General features: G+C 36.9%; 1 protein-coding gene across 2 annotated transcripts in view; it reads right to left on the bottom strand.

Moving 5' to 3' along the window:
- Positions 1–675: 675 nt before the first annotated feature.
- Positions 676–26,151, bottom strand: part of BBOX1 (gamma-butyrobetaine hydroxylase 1) — a 59,602-nt gene continuing 34,126 nt past the window's right edge. For both annotated transcript variants that reach the window (XM_060606240.3, XM_078433327.2), the window contains exons 5-8: positions 16,945–17,050; positions 11,276–11,472; positions 3,815–3,981; positions 676–1,194 (exon numbers count right to left, since the gene is read on the bottom strand). In XM_060606240.3, the coding sequence (XP_060462223.1) occupies positions 1,034–1,194; positions 3,815–3,981; positions 11,276–11,472; positions 16,945–17,050 (631 nt within the window). In that variant the 3' untranslated portion in view covers positions 676–1,033. The remainder of the gene's footprint in view (positions 1,195–3,814; positions 3,982–11,275; positions 11,473–16,944; positions 17,051–26,151) is intronic.

Below are 26,151 nucleotides of genomic sequence, written 5' to 3' on the forward strand. Positions count from 1 at the left end.
CATGGCGTTGACAGTCATTAACACTTTCCAAATAGGAAGCCTGGTTAGGTCCCCAACAATATAGACTAAAAATCTATGTATTGATTTCAGCAAATGGTAATGCTGAGGCTCCCCTTTCAGCAGCAGTAGGGAAAGGACTGGTCTCAACATAAGTGGCATTTCCACGGCTAGCCATGACGTCTGTGTTCCACCACTGGGGACAAGGAGTGACCATACAGGAAGGCAAGACCAGCAGGGGAAGCTGTCCCGAGATTAGCAGACACTGTATCTGTGTATGAGTGTTGCATGCACTTTAGTTAGACCTTTCCTAGTTATTAGTTGAAGGCAAGGAATGAGAACTGATTCACAGACAGGTGTAAGCTATACTGGCAATCCTTAGGAGTGCTGACTCAGGGCAAGAGAAACATAGGCAGACTAGATTTCCCCTTCATTTGACATGTTTGGGTTTGGTGTCATAATTTAGTTGTTAAAGAAAATGTTTGGATCAGAGGTTGTTGAGGTCTGAAAACCTGGATAACAGAAATCTATAATAAAAGTGAATAAAACAGATCTTCAAAAATATGAAGCCTTACCCCAATCATGCCAAGGACAGTCACATGCAGTCATGAAAATTGAGACTGTACAGAAAACAGAGCAGGAACATGTCTTATTTGAGACAAGTTTTATTTGAAACACAAGCTTTATTTGAAACAAAAGCTTTATTTAAAAAGGGATTTATTTGAAAAAGCTTTATTTGATACAAAACTATTTGTAGGCATTCTGGAGCCTCTCATATACAGGCAAAAGAAATTAGATCATATATGCAATAGAGCAGAAGAAATGCTTTATTTGGAAAGGAAAAAACACTGCTAAAATATCTAAAATGTTGGCATTGTATATGATTATGAGAAAAGGAAAACCCTTCTGATAAAGAGGGCATGTTCATGAAAGAAATTAATATGTAAATGACATAGATCATAGTCTGTGAAGACAACCTTGCCATATCTTACAAAATACACTCATTGGAATCTTACTGAAATTGTAGACAGGAGATTCAGTTTGTGTTCTGGATACACTGCCTTAAGATACGAAGCCTTGACATTACTACATCCCAGTCGGCATAAGCTCCTTCCAGATGGCGGGATATCTCAGTTCCTGCTTCATAGCTACGTCGGCCATGAAGTAAGCGCCAGTTATCAAAAGTAATCACATCACCTAGACAAAACATTTTTTCAATATGAATAATCATGTGTTTCAATGATTTGCAGAGCTAGAAAATATAAAATGCAAAATAACATGGATACTTTGTTCACATCAAGAAATAGTATGTTTCTTTTTTTCCTGTTGTTTTTGATGTTTGTTTTATTTGTTTCAAGTTTTTATTTAAATAAAAATGAAAAAGTTAACATATATCATAATATTGGTTTCAGGAATAGAATTTAGTGATTCATCACTTCCATATAATACCTGGTGCTCATCACAAGTGCCCTCCTTAATCCGCATCACCTACTTAACCTGGCGCCCCACCCACCTCCCCTCCAGCAACACTCATTTTGTTCTCTCTAGTTGAGAGTCTGCTTCTCTCTTTCCCCCTATGTTCTTCTGTTTTGTTTCTTCAATTCCACATACAAGTGAAATCATATGGTATTTGTCTTTCTCTGACTGAAAATTGTACATTCATTTTTTCACACAATCAGATCATTGAATGCAAACTGCTTTAGACCTTTTGACATTTATAGTCCAGGCTTCTGTAGACACTTTTATAATTTTTACCTAAAATATTATCTTTAAAAAATGTTTATTTATTTATTTTGAGAAAGAGAGTGCACACGCACATGCACACATGAGCGGGGGAGGGGCAGAGACAAAGAATCCCAAGCAGGGTCTGCACCGTCAGCACAGAGCCAGATGAGGGGCTCCATCAATCCCACGACCCTGAGATCATGAACCTGAGCCCAAATCAAGAGTCAGACACTCAACCAACTGAGCCACACAGGTGCCCCTGAAATATTATCTTCGTGTAAAACTTTGAATTGCTCTTTGTGGTTGTTATTTAGCTCTTACTTAGAAATATTTCTTTCCAAACCAATTTGACAATAAATTTCATATATTGGAAAAAAAAAAAAGAAATATTTCTTTCCAGTTTAACAGCTTCAAATAATTACAAGGATAGTGACTTGGTCTGTCTTCTATGTTCCTAGTATTTTGTGTACATTATTTCTTTTTTTTTTTTTTTTTTTTTTTTCAACGTTTTTTATTTATTTTTTGGGGACAGAGAGAGACAGAGCATGAACGGGGGAGGGGCAGAGAGAGAGGGAGACACAGAATCGGAAACAGGCTCCAGGCTCCGAGCCATCAGCCCGGAGCCTGACGCGGGGCTCGAACTCACGGACCGCGAGATCGTGACCTGGCTGAAGTCGGACGCTTAACCGACTGCGCCACCCAGGCGCCCCTTGTGTACATTATTTCTAAGCCTCATAAAAATACTGAAAAGGGTGTTCCATCTTTTCATTTGAGAAAACCGAGGCTCCAGGAAGTTGAGAGATTTGCCTAAAACTACACAGCCATTAAATGGTAGAGCTTCAATTCCAACTTCTATTTTTTGGTATTTTTCTCTCATGATATTTCCATTTTATATGTTACTGCTCTGAAAATCAACCTGTTGTGACTGCCTATCAGTGGATTTATAGAGGTTTCCAATATTACTTTATTATGCCAAAGATCAATTAAAAAGCTAATTATGATTAGAATCTTCCCCTCAGCCAAATCAACAGCAGAGAGAAATTCTGTTTTTTATGATAGATATTAAAACCTCAAGTTTGAGATCACTTCACTGAGTCAAGGTGGTCCAGAACAAACACCATGCTCTCTATTCCTTTATTTTAAGTAGCTGGACTACTTCAAAAAAATTGTTTTAAAGTTTATTTATTTTTGAGAGACAAAGAGAGACAGATCATGAGCAGGGGAGGGGCAGAGAGAGAGGGAGACACAGAATCCGAAGCAGGCTCCAGGCTCTGAGCTGTCAGCACAGAGCTCTAACCCAGGAGCCGTGAGATCCTGACCCGAGCCGAAGTCAGATGCTTAACTGACCAAGCCACCCAGGTGTCCGTGGCTGGACTACTTCAAGTGCACTTCATTTCAGGTAGCACTATCTCTGCCAGAGCAAATAAGCTAAATGAGTGAACATTAATCCTCTACTTTAGAGAGAATCATAGGGATAATTTTATTTGTTTTCCAGGGTAGAAGAATTAAGATTCAGTTTGTATTGACGGGCTATCAGGATAGAAAACCTAAGTCATCAGTCTTGACATCAGAAGTGAGATTTCATTTGGTTTATAGCTTCTCTCTCATGTATTTATTCTTTAGGTTGGAGGTTATTAAATTTTGGTGTGATTAAAGATTACCTATGAGTCTGCTAGAAATGAATATTTTTAGGGGCGCCTGGGTGGCTCAGGCAGTTGAATGTCTGACTTCGGCTTAGTTCATGGTCTCGTGCTTCGTGAGTTTGAGCCCCACATCCAGCTTGCTGCTGTCAGCCTGTCAGCGCAAAGCCGGCTTGGGATCCTCTGTCCCCCTCTCTCTCCCCCTCCCCCGCTTGCACTCTCCCAAAAATACATAAATATTTTGAAAAAGAAAAGAATATTTTTTAGTCTGAAGAGGCAATAGAGCAGTGGTTGGGGCCAGGAGTCTGCTATTTAATCCAGCTGGCTGCTTGCAAAGATTGTTATAAGTGTTCCACATGCCATATATGAGAGAAACTGCTCTAGATCTTGCTCTAAATGGTTAAGGTTGAAGAAAATCCCTGTGTTGAGTTTGAGAAAATGTGTTCACTGACCTGGATTCATCTTGAAAGTAACCTTGTATTCTTTACAGTTCATGAGGTCAACAAACTCCTTCAGAGCAGCATAAAAAGGCTGAACTCTTTCAACAGGTACATCAAATACAGTGTCTCTGGTTGCATTATTGAAGTTGATGCGGATCACTTGGTCTTTATCATCTAATCTATTTTTTAAAGAGAAAAAAGTTAAAATATATAAGCCATGAAGTATTTATTTACATTTCTGAGGGTCAATTTGTCTTGGGAGATGTGTCTGAAATACAGTATTAATGAATCCAGAAACATGTACAGAAGGTATTGAGGTTATCTGTGGTACAGTATAGTCATTTGCTGTTTATTCATTCATTTAAGTTTTTTTCTTTTAATTTTAAATCCAGTATAGTTATACAGTGTTCTATTAATTTCAGGTGTATGATATAGTGATTCAACACTTCTGTACATAGTGCTCATCAAGATACATGTACTCTTTTTTTTTTTTTTAAGTTTACTTATTCACTCTGAGAGAGAGAGAGGGAGAGAAAGAGAGAGGGTGAGTGTGCACAAGCAGGGGAGGGTCAGAGAGAGAGGGAGAGAGAATCCCATGCAGGCTATGCACATTAGTACAAAGCCCAATGTGGGACTTGAACTCATGAACTGCGAGATCATGACCCGATACAAAGTCAGACGCTTAACCAACTGAGCCATGCAGGTGCCTCAAAATATGTGCGCTCTTAAACCCCCTCACTTATTTCACCCCTCCTCTGGTAATAGCAATTTGTTCTTTATAGCCAAGAGTCTGTTTCTGGGTTTGTCTTTCTTTTTTTTCCCCTTTGTTTTGTTTCTTAAATTCTACATAGGAGTGAAATCAGATAGTATTTGTCTTTCTCTGACTTATTTTGCTTAGCGTTGTGCTCTCTCTAACTCTATCTATGTTGCAAATGGCAAGATAGCATTCTTTTTTATGGCTGAGAAATACTCCATTATATATACACACATACATCACCTCTTTATCACACCTGGGCTGCTTCCACATTTTGGCTATTTTAAGTAATGCTGCAATAAACACTAGGATGCAGTGTATTAATGTTTTTGTATTTCTTTGGGTAAATATTCAGTAGTGGAATTACTGGATCATATGTTAGTTCTATTTTTAATTTTTTGAGGAAGCTCCACAGTGTTTTCCACAGTGGCTGCACCAGTTTGCATTCCCACCAACAGTGCATGAGGGTTCCCTTTTCTCCACATCCTCGCCAACACTTATTGTATCTTATGCTTTTGATTTTAGCCATTCTGACAGGTGTGATGTAACATCTCCCTGTGGTTCTGGTTTGCATTTCCCTGAATATTAGTGATGTTGAGCATCTGTTCATTTTGGAGATCCATTTAGCAGGTGTTTTTTGAAATCTTACTACATAAGTGCCTGAATGTTTCAAATTAATTTAAAATAAATGTTACTGAAAGATTCCAGTTAAAAAGTTGTTTTTTTTATGTTTAGGAAAATGAATTCATTCTTCATTCTTTAAAATAGTAGCTTTTATGTATTAGAATATTTTTATGTTACAAGTTCATGGGTCAACCACTTTAAGGTTTTTAAGTATGATTTTATTGAAGCATGACTGGGAAGAAAAATCTATTTTCTAAAAGTTTGAAATGCACTGTTCTAATTCCATCCCTAGTTTATAGATCGGGAAACTAAGACACAGTGAAAAGAAGAATCTAGCCTAAGATATGTTGTTTGTATCTCTCTATACACTATTTATCTTAGTATATAGGCTTCTAGAAGGCCAATACTCTAACTCATTTAGTGTTGTATTCTCAGCGAGCCTGGACATAATAGGCAGTTAATAAATATTCACTGCATATGCTACTGTCTATATTTTTTCAGTGTCTTGGGACAGTACCAAGGTCTTTTTAGTATTTTGGAGGTAGTATATTGTGATCACCCTATCCTTCCTTAGAATATGGATCATGATCATGACAATGTAAGGTAATACTACTTTTGATATAAGAATAGATACCATTATTTCTGCATTTAAGCTATTCTGGTTAGAATTGGCACAACATGAACATTGTCTAGACACAGAAGCAAAAGGAAGAGATTTTTTTTTTTAAGTTTTTTGGGAAGGTGAACTTTCAGCTAGTCCTAAAACATTGACCAACTCTCTCATTTATTTATATAGAAATAGGAAGGATGGATGAAAACTGAAGGTGGGCGAGGAAGGTGGCCAAGTATGGAGGGGTGTTCCTGGGCCAGCCTGGGAGGTGGTACTATGAGCCTATATGTGACTGGGACCCAGACCTGATGGGTCAAACCAAACAGACTAGCATGTGTACCAGAGCTTGGTGACACTGCTTTGGGGTCTAGATCACACTTAGCTGACCAATCACACAGAGTGAACTGTTAACAACAAATCAGGGTACAGGAGGAAAATGTGACTGCCTATAATATCCAAATTGTAGCTCTCTGGGTCCCTGTGCTTTGTGACTCAGATTAATATTTAATCCTTTTAGCCAAAGGCAATTGTAATGGTAAACTCTAAGAATGGGTCATTAGCTGCAACTCTTTGCTTTTTGATAGTGATAGAAAACTACCTATTGGACCCACACTGGGGAAAAAAGTGAAAGAAAGGAATTGGTTTTCAGTAAGGCTCTTGGACTCTTAAAATGAGAATTCACATATACTGATTAAAAAACAGGAGTGCTGGGTGGGTCAGTCAGTTGGGCATCCTACTACATCTCAGGTCATGATCTCACAGTTCAGTTCATGAGATCGAGCCCCGTGTTGGGCTGTGTGCTGACAGCCCAGAGCCTGGAGCCTGCTTCGGATTCTGTGTCTCCCTCCCTCTCTGCCCCTCCCCCGCTAACATGCTCTCTCTGTCTCTCAAAAATGAATAAACATTAAAAAACTTTTTTTAAATAAATAAATTAAAAAAAAACCAAATATGACTGAATAGGCAAGGGGAGACCTTCTTCCTTCCCCCATCCTCTCCACACAGGTAAAGAATATTCGTGGCTTGCAGGTTGCAGCTTTATGAACAGAGAATCAAGGAAAAGGTCCATCAGCAGAAGACTGTAGACCTCCAGGTTTGAGTGGCACAAAGGGCAGTTCTTGACCTTTCAATTACCCTGTTCGAGTTTACATTGCGGGTTTCAGACCCTTTCAAAGTTTCTGAGAACATTTTGTCTTTTATTCTTATCTTTGAGAATTGCCCCTGATCCTCTTTCCCTCCTCTCTCCCAGTTTTATTCTTGGTACATACAATGATAACACCCTTTGTGCCATCCTCTGTGTCACTGACAAGGATGTCACAACTTTGAACCTTCTTGGACGTCTTCCACCCAAGCCAGTCTGGTGATCTGTTTCTTTTTCACTAACACTGTAATCCCTTGATGGAAATGGTTGTGCTAGCAATGAGCTCTCCCTTTTAGAGTCCATGTGTGTATCCTCACCTATCAGTGAAAGGAATTTTGTGACTCATTAATTTAAGAAAAATCAGAACTGTATGCCCCATGGACCATTGTATTACACTTTCATTTCTTTATTTCACATATGTAGATAATAATAATCAATATTGTCTCTTTCTCTCTCTTTTCATTTGCCTGGTGTTTACTCTGTCTAAAAAAAGACACAAATTCATTATTTAGCATTTTTAGCAATGACATGAGGGGAAACAGAAAGCAAACTTAGTTATGAGTCTAGAGAAGACATTATTCTAACGATTGAACAATGTTAGAGGAGATGATTGGTTGACATCTTGAAGATCAACCTAAAATGTCACAGTAAGCAGGAAATTCTGCATGCCACCACAGAATGAAAGGGAGGTCCCAATTCAGGGTTACATGCTGAGGAAGTGTAAAAGGCCCCCATTGATGAGGAGTAACTGGCTATAGACTAGCGATATGTAAAAGGTAAACATTTAAACGTAAACCAGCATCATGGCAACTACAGATCAGCAAAAGCAAAATGTCATCAGTGATGCCAATAAAAGAGCCCAGTGAAAGGACACAGAGAATCATCTCCCACACTCAGAGGTGGTGCCATGAATACTCCTCATTAGTTACAATAGTCGGTCTCATTGAGAGATGTGATATTTGATGGGATTTTTTGAATTTGTTGTGGGTAAGTCATTGTGGTATTGCCCACCACATCACATTTTATTAGGATCTGCAAGAACAATTTATTTCTCACTTAGAACTATGTTGAATCTTGGGAATTGTTTATGTTCCCTCCTTACTTTGGTCTATAGAAACTCACAGCTGAAACTGAAATCTATCATGAGTAAATGTGTTGGACTTTCTAGAATTTTGGCTAGCTAAAATTTATTCTGCCCTTTTCAGAGCCAGGCACAGTGATAAAGCAGTCTATCCATTGTCTCTATAATTCCCACTTCGATTATGTGTGGTAGGCATTAAGATTACTCCCTTTTTACCAGAAAAGAGACAGCTTAGCAAGCCTAAGTCACTAGAGCATGATCACCGCACTAACAAGCCAAGGAGTGGGAATGGTGTTCATGCGACTGAACTTGTAATCACTAGGATGCACTGGTGTAGCTTAATCTGATCCTTATAATTTTTTTCCTAGTTTATTTGTTTATTTGTTATTATACTGCCTTGCACCTAACTCTGCCAGCAGCCTGCGAGATCTTTTTGTACTAGATAGAACATATACATCTTGAAAGAGTTAAAAATTTAACCGTGAGGAAAATTAAATTAATCCAAACACTCCATAGGCAAAGTTCCTCAATTAATTGAAAACCCTATTTGTTTCACCTCCTGTTGTTAAAAATACATTTTTGGGGCGCCTGGGTGGCTCAGTCGGTTAAGCCGCCGACTTCGGCTCAGGTCATGATCTCGTGGTCCGTGAGTTCAAGCCCCGCGTCGGGCTCTGTGCTGACAGCTCAGAGCCTGGAGCCTGTTTCAGATTCTGTGTCTCCCTCTTTCTGACCCTCCCCCATTCATGCTCTGTCTCTCTCTGTCTCAAAAATAAATAAAACGTTAAAAAAAAAATACATTTTTAAGTGGATTAACGTTAATCACTTGATATTCCCAAGGGATATCCCCAAGACCTTGAAAACGGCCAAATTCTGGAATTTTACTATAAAAAACAACAAAGCCAAATTGCGATTCAGATGACATATACTCAACTAATGTCACTTACTTACTAAGGGTTATTTGTTCTTTTGTTTGTTTTGCCTCCATCCTCTAGCCTGCAATTATATTCACAACAAAACTGAAATCTGTTATGGGTTTTTAAGGCAATTTTTGAATAGTTAAAACTGACCTGTTAAAACTAAGACTCCAACAGTCATTTCTTCTCTTTCCCACTGTGATGACCTGACCACTCAGAGAACATTATTCTGAACTACAATTTATTTTTGATGGCTGTCTTTCTCTGAAACCCTTCATCCAATCTGTCAGGAAAATATGCTGTTTCAACCTGCAAAATACATCCATAAGCAGACACTTCTCCACACTGCCACTACCACCATATGGTCACTCATGTTCAAGTTACCCTCACCTCCAGCCTGCTGTCCTGCAGCAGCTTCCTGACTGGTCTTCCTGTTCCTGCCTTTGCCCTTCTCCACTGTATTCAGCACAGCAGCCAGGGTGATCCATTCAAAATACACATAAATTTATCTAAGTATAAGTGTCTCTCTTATGGTCAAAATCTTGCAGCAGCTCCCTATTTCACTAAGAGGGAAAGGCAATATGTTTTTAAACAATGGATAACAAGGCTCTATATGAGCTTAGCTCCCATCTGACCTCCTCTCTTAACATTGCTCCACACGGGCCTCCTTGCTGTCCCTTGAACACATCAGATGTGTTCTTAAGGTCTTTAGGACATTTGGTCTAGCTATTTCTGGAAACTGCTCCTCTTTTGAGCAAACTCCTTCACTCCTCTAAGTTTTTGCTCAACTATCACCTACTCAGTAAAGCTTTTCCTCACCACATACTAAATACGCAAGTTCCATCATCCCTAAGTCTTTGGTTCTGCAGATTCCCCTTATTCTACCCTACTACACCTGTTTTCTTAAGTACTTAAAAAATGTTTTAATGATCATTGCAATTCACTCGTTTGTTTTCAAATCTCTAATTTTCTCTTCCCCCATTAGACTTGAAACTACATGAGGGCAGGAATCTTTGTTTTGTCCACAGATGTATCCCAACTACCAAGAAGAGTGGCTGCCTTTAATAAAAACTTGTTGGATGCATAAATGAAGGTCACATGTTTATACAAGAGAGATGAGCTAGGATATTGGGGATTTGATTATTCAGTGACTTAATTGTCATGTTATTTGTCTGTTTCTCCTAAAAGAAGAATGCAGACTCAACCCTAAAATTGGAAACACCCCCAAATTCATGGACTGAGATTTGATTAAATAAATCCTATCTTAGAAACACAAGGTTAAGATAATTCTTGAATAAAAGGATAAATTTGTGGCCTTTGTAATAAATCCTTGGAAAAATTATGAGGAAATAATGTTAAATGAAAAAATAACAAAATCTTCTATATAGGGAAATATGATTTTGGTTGGCATTGATTTAGGCAGACATTTCTGTTTTTTTTTAATCAGCTCGTGAGGTTCAGGTGAGACTGACTCTGCTCCAGAGATGAACACGTAATCCAGAATGGCCAGTTGGAATTTTCTGATTTCCTGGCCATGGCGATTGCTTCAAGGATGGACTTAATTACAAATTGGGCAGTGGGTTGTCTAGTTTTGTTACAGCTATTGGGAAATGAGGACTTTCTGTGTGTGTGATTACCAGCTCTAAAAACAATGAAAATGTAGGGATTCTATTGACATCTTTGAAAATTAGGCCAACACAGAGGACGGCAAAGCTATAAGATGAAGAAAAAAGAGATCAATATCAGATGATGTTTAACATCAGATGATGTTTGATCTACCTAATTTGAGTTATATTCTTTCCCTTCTGGCTGAAAGGATTTTGACTAGTACAATCCTAACTCAATATAATTCTGTAGAACTTGTATTTAAAATAAAAAAATCAAGTGTAGGGGCGCCTGTGTGGCTCAGTCAGTTAAGCATCTGACTTGGTTTCAGCTCAGGTCATGGTCTCGCATTTCATGCATTTGAGCCCTGCATCGGACTCTGTGCTGACAGTGCAGAGCCTGCTTGGGATTCTCTTTCTCAATCCCTCTCTCTCTCTGCCCCTCCCCCACTTGCTCTCTCTCAAAATGAATAAATGTAAAAAAAGTTTTTAAAAATCAAGTGTATATAGTCTTAGTTATTTCTCTTATATTAATCAGCAAGAGATTTCATGGAATTTGATCAAGATTTTTTTATGATGAGAATATTCTTTTTTCTTTTTTTTCCCTCTAAAATTGGATTAAACTGTTAACAAAAAGTAAAGCTCTGGAGTTAATCAAAGCTCTTCTGTTTAAGCTTTACATTTAGGTTAATGAAGATTTTGCAGTCAGCTGTTTAACTGCTATGAGAAATGTATAAATAGTACTTACTCTATAATCTTGTGTTTGGATTGTACAGAGAAATCACAGTAATCCACTCCAATGTCTGTAAAGTCCACAAAAGTGGAAGACAAAATCTGGAATGCTCGAGGATTTTTTTCCTTGAGCTTTCGGCATACATTAAACCCATCTACAATTTCTGAATCACCCCCCGTGACTGTTTGTTTTATGCAGTGCAGAAGCTGAACCTGTGAAAAGAAATAGAGAAATGTCTTTTAAAATGATAAACACACTTTTTGACACTGTTAAAGATTCAGACAGATATGAATGCACTAAAGTCAACAAAACTTTTAAATCTCTTTTGTGTCAGCAGGCAAAGGGATTGGAGAGAAAAAGTTGCTTTTAATCAACACCCTATAGTTCAAACATTGTTTCAGCTTGAGACATGAACACAGGCATAATAATTTTCATTTGTAAACAAAAAGCACAGATCATAATGGCTACAGGGAGTGAACATTTCATATTGGAATATTTATGTACTTCATATTGGCTTTACGGAGGTGGTGGGATTTAAACTGGGAAAAGGAGGCTGGATACGGTTTTGGACAGTTAGAGGGGCGCCTGGGTGGCTCAGTCAGTTGGGCTCCTGACTTCCACTCAGGTCATGATCTCACAGTTTGTGGGTTCAAGCCCCATGTTGGGCTCTATGCTGACAGCTCAGAGCCTGGAGCTTGCTTCAGACTGTTTCTCCCTCTCTCTCTGCTCCTCCCCTGCTTGCGCTCTGTCTCTCTCTCTCTCAAAAATAAAATAAACATTAAAGAAAATTTTGAAAAGATTTTGGATAGCTAGAGCAGAATGGAGAAAGCAAATCACATGCAGTGATCATGGATATGCAAAAATGCACACTGCACAGGATATCAAAATGTTTGGCTGCAATAGGGGGTCATGACTGAAAAGAATGTCACGACTGAAAAGAATAGACCCAGTTGAAAAGGTAACTGAAGCCCTCATCATGGCGTCTTGAATGTCAGATGAAGAATATTGGGCTTTCTCTTGGGTACAGAGGGGAATTGTTAAAGGCTTGTGAATATGGATGTAAGGTAGCCAAGACTGAGTTGAAGAATATTAGTCTGGGGGTGCACGTAGGATAAATTTTTTTAAAGGGGGGAGTTAGTGAGAAAGTTACTCCTTAAGAATTTAATGAGACAGTTCAGGTATAAGGATACAAAGGGAATGGAGGTTAGGTGGGGCTATGAGAATGAATAACCCCAAGAAACACTGGGAATAAGAAACCAAAACGATAGTTATTTTTACTAAGATTTAGGGAGAAATGTTTGACATTATTTATTTTGAAAAGCAAAAAATAGTAAAATTTTAAAATATCATTTTTTGAATGGAGTTTATATGACTCCTTTTGGTAAGTTAGCATGTGTGAGTGATTTTGAATACCTAATTTAGACTCAGCTTTTCTGCTAAAAGAAACGAACACTATTTAGCTGTGAAAACTTCATTCTAATTTAAATAAAAGTAAAAATCAAGTCTGACAGTTCTTGTAGAAAGAAAGAGGCAAATATGATCAAACATCAAGACCAGGAGAAGCATGAGTGGGAAAAATATCCATTTGGCTTGGTTATTTCCATAGATGGTCTAGAACGGGGCCATCCATTCAAACTTTCTGCAGTGATGGAAATGTTCTTTCTGCACTGCCCAATACAGTAGACTCCTGTCCCATATGGCTGTTGTGCACTTGAAATGTGGTCAGTGTGACTGAGGAAACTGCATTTTAAATTTTCATCTTAATATAAATTAAAATTTAAATGATCACATATGGCTGGTGACTACTGTATGGGATAGTGCAGATCCAGAACACAAATCCTGCTTTCTTTCCCCAAAAGGCACAGATCTTCTCACTATTTTAAATCTTATACATACTTGTTCTCAAATTATAGTTGTACGTTTATCAATTCCTTACAACAGTCCTTAGAATTTGATACTTTCATCTCCATTTTATGGTTGAAGAAACTGACACCCAGAAGTGAAAAAGCTGGGCAGGTAGTAAGAACGTAGCTACTACCTGGTAACACTGACATTCAAACCTTGATCTATTTGCTTCAAAATCTTCATAAAGCAAGTCCTTTCCTATAAAAGGGGAAATCCCTTTACAGGACTCTTAATAATTCAGTATTGTGTGGTGTGTGTATGTATGTGCTTTGTAAACTTAAATTCCTATTTCAGGTTGACAATGCCCTTTTTTCTGATGTTAGGGGAGCACTAGTCTAAATTAATAATGGTTCTGCCTTTAAATTGATGCCAATTTGTAGGCTTGAAAAAGTATGTACATAAGCTGACCAAGTCGTCTTAGAAAACCATTTCATCACCAGGGCTATGAAGGGTCAAGCAGCATGATTAACGAGGGAGAAATGAAGACACCAACCTCAAGTCTACCAAACTCTAAAAAGGCAAAATAATGGCAGACCTCTCTCTTTGAGAGAATCAGTGTTCTTTCAATCCTCTTAGATTTTGCAACATGAAGTCACAGAATATTTCAAATATAAATCTTTAAAACAGATCAACTGATGTCTTTTACATAGATGCAATCTTAAGAAAGAAAAAAGATGACTGATGCTGCCAGACAACACTTCCACGGCTAATTCAAAAGGTAAATAGGTGCCTGATGTGTATAAAATCCAATTTTATTTCATGTAAGTCACTCAGGACCAAAAACATTTTCTTTCTAAATGTTACTTTATGGCAGCATGTGACTTTTGGCCAAAGACAGTGAGCAAAGGAACATCCGTTTCATTAAAGATGTGTCTCCTTATCTCTGCCCCACATGATCCAAATTGATGAAACTCCACTTTCAACAGGTAACTTACTATTCAGATCATTTCATCTGCACTGAAAAGAAAAGCGACTTATTCTATATGTCATAAAAAACCTCAAACTTTCGTACAAAGACCCCTGAATGATTCAAAATGGAAACTTGAACAATAGCACAAACAGGTGCCTACAATCTAATTGTTCCCGTACTACAATCTAGACATTTTAGGAATCATCTTTCATTTGAAAATCTTCTGTCAGGTCTTTTATCCTTGGATGTTTCACTTGCTGACAGAAACAGGTACAACTCTGCGGTGTTTCTCTGCCTCTTTATAGCATGCCTATGAAGTCTCTGTTACATGAAAGGTGCTGGGTTAATCTCAAGATACAGAAAAGTGTAAGATTCAGTTCCTGTATTTGACGAGTTTTTAATGTATGACAAAGCCTATGATCATCACATTATACCAATTATGGTAATTAGAAAGTCCAACTCAAGACCAGCATGGTGTGGTGAAAAACTATACAGAGGCCTGGATTAAGTTTCAAGTGTTCTATTAGTCAGATGTCACCCTGTGAAAGCATTTAACCTTGCTGTGTGCCATTTCGCCCTCATTTCATTATTCCAACATAAAAAGGCATAATTGTCTCCCTTACAGAATGTTAGGAGGGATCAAAATAATATAAGTAAAAATACTTTGAAAAAGTATAAAATGCTATGAAAATGTCAAGCATTATATTATACTTCAAGAATATTTGTAAATCACTTAAAAATGTGATTATGTAATGACTTTTCCTTAGGCTTTCAATTGTAACCCAGCAATAAAACCTGAACTCATAAAAACTAGCAGATAATTTAAAAATTAAAATAAAATCTTTAGTTTTCTAGTGTAATCTTTTAATCTTTATTGCATCCAACTTCTCCAACCTGTCTTTGGTTGATGAACTGAGCTGATTAGTTTGGCTTTTAATCCCAAGTTTTAGGGAATCTCTGGGAAACATTTAGAACAAATCACATTGTGTGTCTTCACTGGCCCCTCATCTCCACCCAAAAGGTGACTATAGGACTCCTGTCACTGTCATCATTTTGTCCAAAAAAATCATGTGGTGTTTTACAGTCAACAAAATAATTTAAAACATGTGAAATTAAATACTGAAACTAGCGGGGCGCCTGGGTGGCTCAGTCGGTTGGGCGTCTGACTTCGGCTCAGGTCATGATCTCATCGTCCGTGGGTTCGAGCCCCGCGTCGGGCTCTGTGCTGACAGCTCAGAGCCTGGAGCCTGTTTCAGATTCTGTGTCTCTGTCTCTCTCTGACCCTCCCCCGCTCAAGCTCTGTCTCTGTCTCTCTCAAAAATAAATAAACATTAAAGAGAAATTGAAAAAAAAAATACTAAAACTAGCTTAGTTAACACTGGCGAGGGAAATGGGTTAACTAGGGCACGGAGAAAACTTGTTCAGTTAACATGATGAAGAAAAACAGATTAATTTTGATTTTGGCCCATTTTGCCTTCACTGGCTAGAGAATTGCTCAAAATGTCCACTTCTGCTTACCTTTGAAGATACAGATTTCTGTGTGGATATTTCATTTAATCTCATTTAGCTATAAAAATAGGAACAAAATATCTTTCAAAGGTATCGTTCTGACCATTTATTTCTTGGTTTAACAAAACGATGCTTTTGTAAATATGTTGCTGGTTTAGTAGAATGGCAATTTTGTAAAAATGAAGTGGCAGAGCATCCTTCCAGAAATTGTCCTGGAGGGTTTGTGGCTCCATGCTAACCATCTCCCTCCTTGAGGAGCAATCCGATACACGGGAGAGTAGATGGTTTCCAAATACAGTAAAACCTTGGTTTGCGAGCATAATTCATTCCAGAAACATGCTTGTAATCCAAAGCATTTGTATATCAAAGCGAATTTTAAGAACCATTGGCTCACTTGTGGTCATGTGACATTTGGCATCACGTACTACTCATATTGCAAGACATGCTTGTTTATCAAGTTAAAATTTATTAGAAATGTTTGCTCATCTTGCAGAACAGTTGCAGAACAAGTTATTTGCGATCCAAGGTTTTACTGTACAGCCATGGTTATTCTGCTCCTTGCATTCCCACCCCTTTGTAGTGAGTATTTGCAGCTCATAAAAGGTGGGGTTTACTTCCTCACCTTTTGAAGGTAGGCTAAACTTATGATTTCTTTAGATTAATAAAACATGGCAGAGGTGACATTGCACTGATGACTAATGTAGATCTCAAGAGGCCTTCATGTTTTGGCTTGCTCTCTGAAAATTTACATAAGCCTGGGCTAGCCGGCTGGTGGATAGCAGATTAAGTAGAGCAGAGGCAAGACACCTTAGGTTTTCCACACAGGTCAACCAGTTCTTAGCCAGCCCAACAGCAGAACTGTCCAGCTGGACATAGCCTGAATTATAAAAACATGTGCTAAGTAAATGGCTATTCTTTTAAGCCATTAAATTATGAAGTGGTTTTTATGCAGCAATCATTAACTGATACAAATGATGGCCATGTGACTTTATGGGAAAACCCTCAATTTTATTCCCTGGTTTTATTTTCTCTTTTAAGTCTCTTGGGAACAGGAAATATGCAAAAAGACCTCAAGATGCACTGCTATCATAAAATTTGTCTAGGCAAAGCAAAATGTGCCAATAATTATTTCCAGAAAGAAACAAAGAAATTTTTTTTTAAAATACATGAAAATCTTCTCTCCCTTGGGAATGTTAGGCTATTCAAGATTTAGGTATAGACATTTTGTTTGGATTGTGCTTGAAGAAAGATCTACATAAGACAGATTAGTTAGTGAAATATATGGACTTGTAGACTCAAAATATAGAAGGATATTGGTCCTTGGCCTGCCTTGTGGAAAATATGTTGAGGCTCACCTTACCCCAGGTGGATGATGGAGGGCTGGATAATCAGTGTGAAAGCTTAGCTTCCCGGTTGTGTAAGCCACATTGTTTGCGTCAATTTTGTCTTGCACTTGCCAAGTATGTCTGTAAAATACAAGAAACATATGTTTAAACAGGCTGTCACCAAGCCAGAGGAAATGTGTTAGAATGAACTGGATACATAGGGGAAATGGAAACTTTTCATTTTATGAAATAATTACCATAATGATGTGAGCCAGGAAGAGAGCTCGACCTTTCCTTGTCCAAAGTAACCATTTCAGAATATGCATCTCCTCCCTTCTTTTCCCTTCTCCGAAGAAAAATACATTTACACCTTAGTCTGTCCCACAGAGTTTATTGTAGGTTATGTTTTTTAATAGCTAAATGCATTTAAAAAGCATTTATTAAAGTGAAATTCACAGAACATAAAATGAACCATTTTATATGTGTTTTTTTTTTTTTTTAAGTTTATGTATTTTGAGAGATTGAGTGAGCAGCGGAGGGGCAGAGAGAGATGGAGAGAGAGAATGTCAAGCAGCTCCGTGCTGTCATCACAGAGCCTGGAGTGGGGCTTAATACCATGAACTGTGAGATCATGACCTGAGCTGAAATCAAGAGTCAGATCCTCAACTGAGTCATGCAGCTGCCCCAAAATAAACTATTAAAGTGGACAATTCAGTGGCCCTTAGGACATTCACAATATTGGTAACCATTACTTTTGTTTATCTAGTTTCAAAACATTTCCATAACTCCACATTGAAACCTCTTACCCGTTACAAATTTTCTTTCCATTCTGCCCTTCTCTCAGTCACTGGCAAACACCATATCATAAATCTATCTTTAAGTTTTTGGGGAGCTGCCAAACTATTTTCCATAGTGGTTGGACCACTTTACTTCCCACTAGCAGTATGTGAGGGTTCCAGTTTCTTCACATCCTCATCAACACTTGTCATTTTCTAGTTTTTGTTGTTGTTCTTGCTGCTTCTGTTGTTATTTTTAACCATCTCAGTGGGTGTAAAGTGGTATTTCATAGTTTTGATGTGTATTTTCCTAATGGTTAATGATGTTGAGCATCTTTTCATGTGCTTGTTGGCTGTTTGTATATTTACTTTGGAGAAATGCTTGTTCAAGTCCTTTGCCCATTTTTAAATTGAGTGTTGTGTTTTGTTTTGTTTTGTTTTTTAATTTGTACGAGTACTTTATATAGCCTGGATACTAGAGACCCTTAACAGACATATGATTTACAACTATTTTTACCCCTTCTATAGATTGTCTTTTTATTTTCTTAGAAATGATATTTGATGCTCAAAAGTTTTAAATTTTGATGAAGACCAATTCATCTATTTTTGTTGTTGTGTTTTTGGTGTTGTTTCTAAGAATCCATTTCCCAATCCAAGGTCATGAAAATTTATCCTAAGTTTTCTTCAATGAATTTTATGGTTTTATATCCAGGTCCTTGATCTCTTTGAGTTAATTTTTGTATGATGTGTGAGGAAAGGGGCCAACTTCATTCTTCTGCATGTGCATATACTGTTGTCTCAGCACCATTTTTTGAAGGGACTGTTCTTTCCTCATTAAAAGGGTTCAGCATCTTTGTTAAAAATCAATTAGCCATGGATGTATGGGCTTACTTCTGGACTCTCAGTTCTGTTCCATTAGTCTATATGTCTATTCTTATTTCAGCACCACAATATATTGATTACTGTAGGTTTGTAGTAAGTTTGTTTGTTTGTTTGTAGTTTGTTTGTTTGTTTTTTATTGGTTTTTTTATTGGTAGTAAGTTTTGAAATCAGGAAATATGAATCCTCCAACTTTGTTCTTGTTTTTTTAGGATTGTTTTGGCTATTCAGAGCCCCTTGCAATTTCATATGAATTTGAACATTGCTTTTCCATTTCTACAAGAAGGCTATTGGAATTTTGGTAAGCATTACATTGAATCTGTAGATTACCTTGGTAATAATCACATCTTAATATTTTGTCTTCCAATTCATGAACGTGGGATGTCTTTCAATTTATTAGGTCTTTTGAAATTTCCTTCAGTGTTTTGTAGCTTTCATTTTACAAGTCTTCCACCTCCTTGGTTAAAATGATTCCTAGGTATTTTATTCTGGATGTTATTGTAAATGAATTTTTTTTTTTTAAATTTCTTTCTCAGATTGTTCACTGCTAGTATATATAAACACAACTGATTTCTGTGTATTGGTCTTATATTCTGAAACCTTGCTGAATTCATTAAATACCTCTAATAGCTGTGTGTGTGTGTGTGTGTGTGTGTGCACATATGCACGCATATTCTATGGGGTTTTCTATATATCGGATCATGCTATCTGTGAAGAGAGATAAATATACTTATTCCTTTCTCATTTGGATACCTTTATTTCTATTTTTTGCCTAACTGTCCTGCCCCAAACTTCCAGTACAATATTGAATAGCAGTGGTGAAAAACAGCACTCTTCTCTTGTTCCTGATCTACAGGGAACATAGTTAATTTTTATTTTATTTTATTTTATTTAATAAATTTTTAATTACACTCGGATAACTATTACTCAGATCAGGAAATATAACTTTAAGCTTATATGTCCTATCCCAACCAGAATCTCACCTCTCTCTTCTTCAAAGTAACTACATCCATAACTTCTGTATTTATCATTTCTTTGCATTTCTGTATATTTTTACCCTTACATATGCACCCTCAGACACTATGTTTAATATTTCCCATTAACAACAATTGTTAAGTCTTTCAAGTCTCTTAATCAGGTTTCCCCTCCAGCCTGTTCTTAAAATTTATTGTTTGAAGAACTTGGGAACTTGACCTATAGAGTTCCTCACAGTCTTGTCTTTGCTGATTGCATATCATGGTGTAGTTCAACATGCTTCCCTGTCCTCTGTGTTTCTAGAAAATTGGCAATTAAGTGCAGAGGCTTGGGCAAACTCTATTTTCTCTCTTTTGCAAAACTACAGATGACACTGTGCTCTTTTATTCCAAGATACAGAATTTTGAGATGTCTTTCTTTTTGTGATGTTTGTACACACTTATGCTCAGTAGCTAGATCCACTAAAGTTATTGGGGGTCTCAAATAGTGAAATACCAAATTAATAATTTCTTTTTTATTTATCAGTGGAATACTCTTAAAAAGATCTATCTACTTTCCTTCATCTAGTATTTGGTTACTCTATGTAATAGCTTACTTAGCGATAATGAGATAAATACTTGATTCCTTCCCTTTATTTACCATTTTATAATGTGATGGATTAGTTTTCTCTCACTCCAAGATGAATAATTAGTTTTTTTTGAAAATAATACTATTGATGAAAATATATTAAAACTAGATAGGGGTAATGGCTTCACAACATTGTCAACGTACTAAATGACACAAGACTGTGTCAATTAACTTTAAAATTGTTAATTTTATGTCAGTTTTACCTCCGATACAAAAAAAAAATAGCTTGGCTTAAAAGTTAAAAAGAAAGTTAGTAAAAGAACTAAGGATTACTTGCAACTCTGTGGCCAGAAAATAAACCAATATTCAGATTTTGTAAGGCTTTTCCTTTGGAAGATTGAGGCCATGTGTAATTAGAAGCAAGCTGTATTTTAAAATAAGCCAAAGCTGGTGTGAAAATTGTGTCACTATATATGCACATCATTTTATTGCTGTTATAATGTCTATTTATTAATTTATGTTCACATTTATCAAATCATTTTTCAATAAATATATGTTGAACAACTACTCTATTCCAGGCATAGTTTTAGCATTAGAGATATAGCAGGAAACGGAGTAAGAGAGACAAATAAACAAGTAATTACCAAATGCAATAACAGAGATGAGTGCTATGAAGAAAATAAAGCAAGGTAAAGAGGTAAGGATATTGGGGGCCAGGAGAATATCATGGCAGGGATAATGCTTTGGGGGGTGCTCCAGAAGACCTAGAAGAAAAGAAAAAATGTGAATTTCTGGGAGATGTGTTTTAGAAAGAGGAATCTGAAGTGAAAGGTAGGATTTCTTCCCCAAGTTCTGGGATTGAGGATGAAACTAGCTATTTGGCTCCGTGTTTTTTTTTTTTTTTAATTTTTTCCATTAAAATTTAAAATGGAAAGGCTGGTAAATCTTTCAGCAAAGCTTAAAGTACCATCTATATGTGGCCATAAGCTGGAAAGAGACCCAGTGAAAGAAGAGGAGTATATATAGCCTGCTGCAATTCATTTCAAATATGAGTCAGACAATCCATTATACTGTAGTGACTACAGCCAGGAAATACATGTTCTCTATGAATTCATGTCACTCCATGACCCATACCTAATATAGATTCTGGCTCTTGTCACCATCAGCATTCCAAGAATAATCAACATGTAGTAAAGGACTTAAGGATGCTAAAAAAGGAGTTTTATCAAATTGTAGAATATATAATATCTTCTAAGAAGATGATGCTTTTGACATTGTGAGTAGGAAATGACTATATTTAGATTTTCTTTTCAAGAGTGTTGATGGTTTTGCATTGATTCACCTACATTCCCTTTTCTGTTTTCTCCTATGATCAGGGGTAAACTAACTGAAATTCATGCAGCCAAGAGCTGGCTGAGATTCAAGGTGAACGCATTAGCCAGGGAACAGATCTTTTCTTTGTTTGACATTAACTGGCTGTAGAACAGGGATGGGGCCTGTGACTTGGCATCATCAAAGCAGTTCTCCAGCCTTCTGTGCTAACTGGCAGAGGATGATAAAGATTTTTCAGTCTTAAAGTGTCTTAGGCACGGTATGGGATGTGTAGCCTAAAAGTCTATATGCGCACGTAATGATAAATCCCAGGAAAGGAGCTTGCCAATTCCAATCATAAAACATTCTCATAATAGTTATAGCATAAGTCTGGAAAAATCCTAGAAATGTCATTTGGTCTACCTTTCTACCTCCGTATAGAAATGAATCAGGCCAAGAAGGCTGCTGCTGATTGTTTATGATCCTAAATTTTCACGTATCCTTCTCAAATCCAAAGGAAAACACAGCAGAAATAAATGCAAATGTGACCCATTGGCCTGTGGAGAAACTGTTTTAAAAGCTCACTTGTGGGACCTTAGTGAGATGAGTGTGTATTTACATGCATCTTTCATTAGAAATAGATTCCGGTGTTCTTCCAAGTAAAACAACTCGAGCAGATTATCAGGAACCATCATGACTGAGGCAGAGATGAAGCACCAGGTTTCTCTAAAACTACAGGTAGGCTCAGCATAGCATCTTAATCCATTGATATAGACTTGCCTGGTGTTGTGCAAGGACAGGTCATTGAAACTGTGCACACAATCCTGCTTTTGCCAGAGATGCTATTTTAAACAGATCTATCTATTTCCACTGAGCTACTTGTGTCATTCTCAGAATTGGACAAACCAAACACAGACTCTTAACTACAGAGAACAAACTGGTGGTTACCAGTGGGGAAGGGTGAAAGAGGTGAAGGGGATTAAGAACACAGTTATCAGGATGAGCACTGAGTGATGTATAGAACTGTTGAATCACTATATTGTACACCTGAAACTCATATAGCACTGCATGTTAACTATACTGGAATTTAGTTCCAGATAAAAGAAATTTCTTTTATATTTTCCATTTAAGGATTTTGTCAAAAGCTTCTGAACATTAAAATTGTGACTTTTCGAGACTTATTTTGTGGGCTTGGTTTGAATACTAATTCACTAGATCCATCCAAGTTAGATGGCCAGTCATAGATATTCATGATATTTCATCATGTTTTATGACAAATTTGAATCTTTTTGTGTGTATAGAATGCTTACATATTGTTTTTGCTAGATTTGTTCTTTATAGCATTGGTGACAGATTTTATAATCTTTTGGTTCGTGGCACACTCTTGGAATATCATGCTGGATTTATTAGTAATCTTTTTCTTTTTTAAAGTTCTACTTATATGAAAAGATGCTCTACCAGTGCGACCTGGACTTATCACCAACAGCTACAATCTCTGGTCTCAACCCACTGCAAGCTGGTCTCCTCAGGCAATAGAAGAATGCCTTCTTTTGATTATTATTACTTGTCCTGTTGGATATAAAACATAATGCTCATATATGTTAATTTTTTTACATTTTTTACATGTTTATTTTTGAGAGAGAGAGACAGAGACAGAGACAGAGCATGAGCAGGGGAGGGGCAGAGAGAGAGGGAGACACAGAATCCAAAGCAGGCTCCACTCTCTGGGCTGTCAGCACAGAGCCTGATGTGGGGCTTGAACCCACAAACCATGAGATCATGACTTGAGCCAAAGTCAATGTCTTAACCAAGTGAGCCACCCAGGGGCCCCATGTTAATTTTTTTTTGAAGTTTTAACATAGAAAATTAAATTTCTAATTTATAGTCATCCAAATAAAGATTATATACTGTGTAATATTTCTATTTGTCGTTGTGACACATGCACAGATGACTTCCCAGATGCAGTCACTCTGCAGAGCTTCAGATATTTATTTTTCCACAATCACTTGTTAGATACACACAATGGCCAGGAATTGAGGGAGTGAAAAGGACAGACATGGTACTTGCACCTCATGGAATGTGCAGTCTGTGGGGAAGGAAAATTATTGTGATTTATCTTTCATAGCTAAAGTACAAGGTCTTATGAGAATAAAGAAGGGAAGATTAAGTGGAGACCTGAAGATTGAGTAGGATTTAATTTACCCAGAAGGGCAAAGATCATTTTTGGGGGGGAGAAATAGTATGTGAAAAGGCCCAGTGGAGGGAGAGAAAATGGCCTATCAGAGGAAGTGAAAGAAGTCCAATATGTGCTGGAATGGAGTTTGCTCTGTGGCTGTTGTTGGCTTTGCTTCAAATTTCTGCTTCCCTTGTTGTCCTGTAAAGTCTTACAAAAAGTCTCATTACATTAGGGAACTGAGTTGAAACATACCCTTTATCTCATAGCATTTAACCCACTGCCAAAAATATTTGTTGAATGAAGGCATGGACTGTAAAACAGTAAATTGTGTTACTTTCCTGGTTGTCTGGCTATTAACTTTAATCTTGACCTAAGTCATATGTTTTAGGTGTATTTAAATTATGAATAATTTGGCCACCAATCATAAAGCTTTCTTCTGAGAAAAAGACTCCAAATTAAACAGTACAGGGACAGTAAGGACAAAGGAAAATGAAGTTCCGGATAAAAGTAAAGGAGAGAAACCAGGGAATCTTAGAATGTTATTAGCCACAGTTTGGAAACACAGCTTAAAACCATAACAAAAAGTTTCTGAATCATATCTCCTTTTAATAATTAAGGAAAATTCACATAAAAATTAGCAACATCAAATGATTAAGGTTTAATGTCATAAAGTTATTTTAAGAAAAAGAATGCATAAGGGTGCCTGGATGGTTCAGTTGGTTAAGTGTCCGACTTAGGTTCACGTCATGATCTCCCTGCTCGTGAGTTCAAGCCCCACATCGGGCTCTGTGCTGACAGCTCATAGCCTGGAGCCTGCTTTGGATTCTGTGTCTCCCTCTCTCTCTGCCCCTCCTCTGCTTGCGCTCTGTCTCTCTCTGTCTCTCTCTCTCAAAAATAAACATTAAGAAATTTTTTAAATAAAGAAAAAGAATGAGTAGCAAAATAACATACCTACAGATAATACATACCAGAAGGACATGCCCTCCAAAGATAAAAAATATCCTAGTTTTTCCATTTCTAATTTCTATTTTCTATTTACAGCTACTTCTGTTGAGTCCAGAACACATTGATGAAATGATACAATGTATGAAAAAGTAACTTAATCAGATATAGAAACTCAAATATGAGATGATATATTCAGAAAGGAAAAGTCTTAAAAATCATTAAAAATGAAAACTAAGCTAGAAGAAATGCCCTATTGAATAAGCACAACAGATAACACCTTTGGATAATTAGAACATATAAAAGAGAAAAACATAAATATCAAAAAAGACAAGAGATAAAGATTTGAGAGAAAGTAATACATTAAAAGGAACAGGCACAGAAGGTTTAATATATGCATAATAAGAGTCCTCAAAAGAAGAAACCCAAAGTGGAGAACAAATATTAAGAGCTATGATTTTAAAACATCTTGAAATAAAAAAAAAATATGTGAAACTGCACATTGAGAGACCAAACCAGACATTGCCTGGAAGAGTTGTCCCAGAACAACCAACACTAAAAGAGTCTGTAAAATGGTCTTTAAAGGGAAAAACCTTTTGGGCATCCAAGTAAAAATATCAAATTATTCATAAGAAAAAGAAAATGAGATTACCAATAAAACCGTAGTGACATATTAAAGATTCTGTGAGCCAAGAACTTTATATTTAGCCAAACTGATTTTCAAGTATAAAGACCTTAAATTGCTGTCAACATGCAAGAATTTAGAGAATATTGTTCTCATGGGTCCTTCCTGAGGAATTTACAAGAGAATGGGATTCAGACAACCCAAATGAACAGAGATATGTTCACATGGCCCTGGTGCTAAGTAGTAAATTTTATTTACTAATAGAATTAATAGAGAATTTAAAAAAATATATAAAAAATCTAAAAAATTGGGAAACTACTGTTAACTGCTGCACATTTTGGTGATAATACTCTATCAGGAAAACAAGATAGTGAATACCATAGAATTCAGGAGAGCTTTTGGGGAAAGAATTTTTCTTTCAGGAAAGATTTTTCAGGAAAGAATTTGGGGAGAAAGAGGGGTTTGTGATCCTTTGGGGTATGTGGATGGGTTCTGGAGTGACTGGTAATGTTCTATTTCTTGACCTGCATGGTGTTTCAAGAGTGTTTGGCTTATAAAATTTTATTAAGCTATACATTTGTTTTGTGTGATTTTTCTATGTCTGTATTATATTTCACCATGAGAAATGAAATTTATTTTTAATTTATTTTGAAAGGTTAATACTCCCAATAATAAAAATAAAGACAGATAGTGATAGAAAGGTAACAAGTGCCTCTATAAACATAGAGAAAAATGTTATAGCAATTTCCTCCAAGGTTCTGAAGGCTTTCATCATGAAAAACTAAGAATGCAATGCATTGCTAAAAAAAAAAAAAAGTTTATGAGAATTCCACCTTAAGCACATTTAGTGGTTTTCTGGGGGGGGTGTTAGGTCAAATTGTGCTTAATTTATTTCATCAGAACAAGATCTAGATGCTAGTTTAGATTTTTGATGTGAAAGATTAAAATATAAACTTTATCTTTTCTTGCCACAAGTTCTCTGATTCCTTGT

The sequence above is a fragment of the Panthera onca genome, chromosome D1, assembly GCF_046562875.1.
Source record: "Panthera onca isolate mPanOnc1 chromosome D1, mPanOnc1 haplotype 2, whole genome shotgun sequence".
Taxonomy (NCBI): Eukaryota; Metazoa; Chordata; class Mammalia; order Carnivora; family Felidae; genus Panthera; species Panthera onca.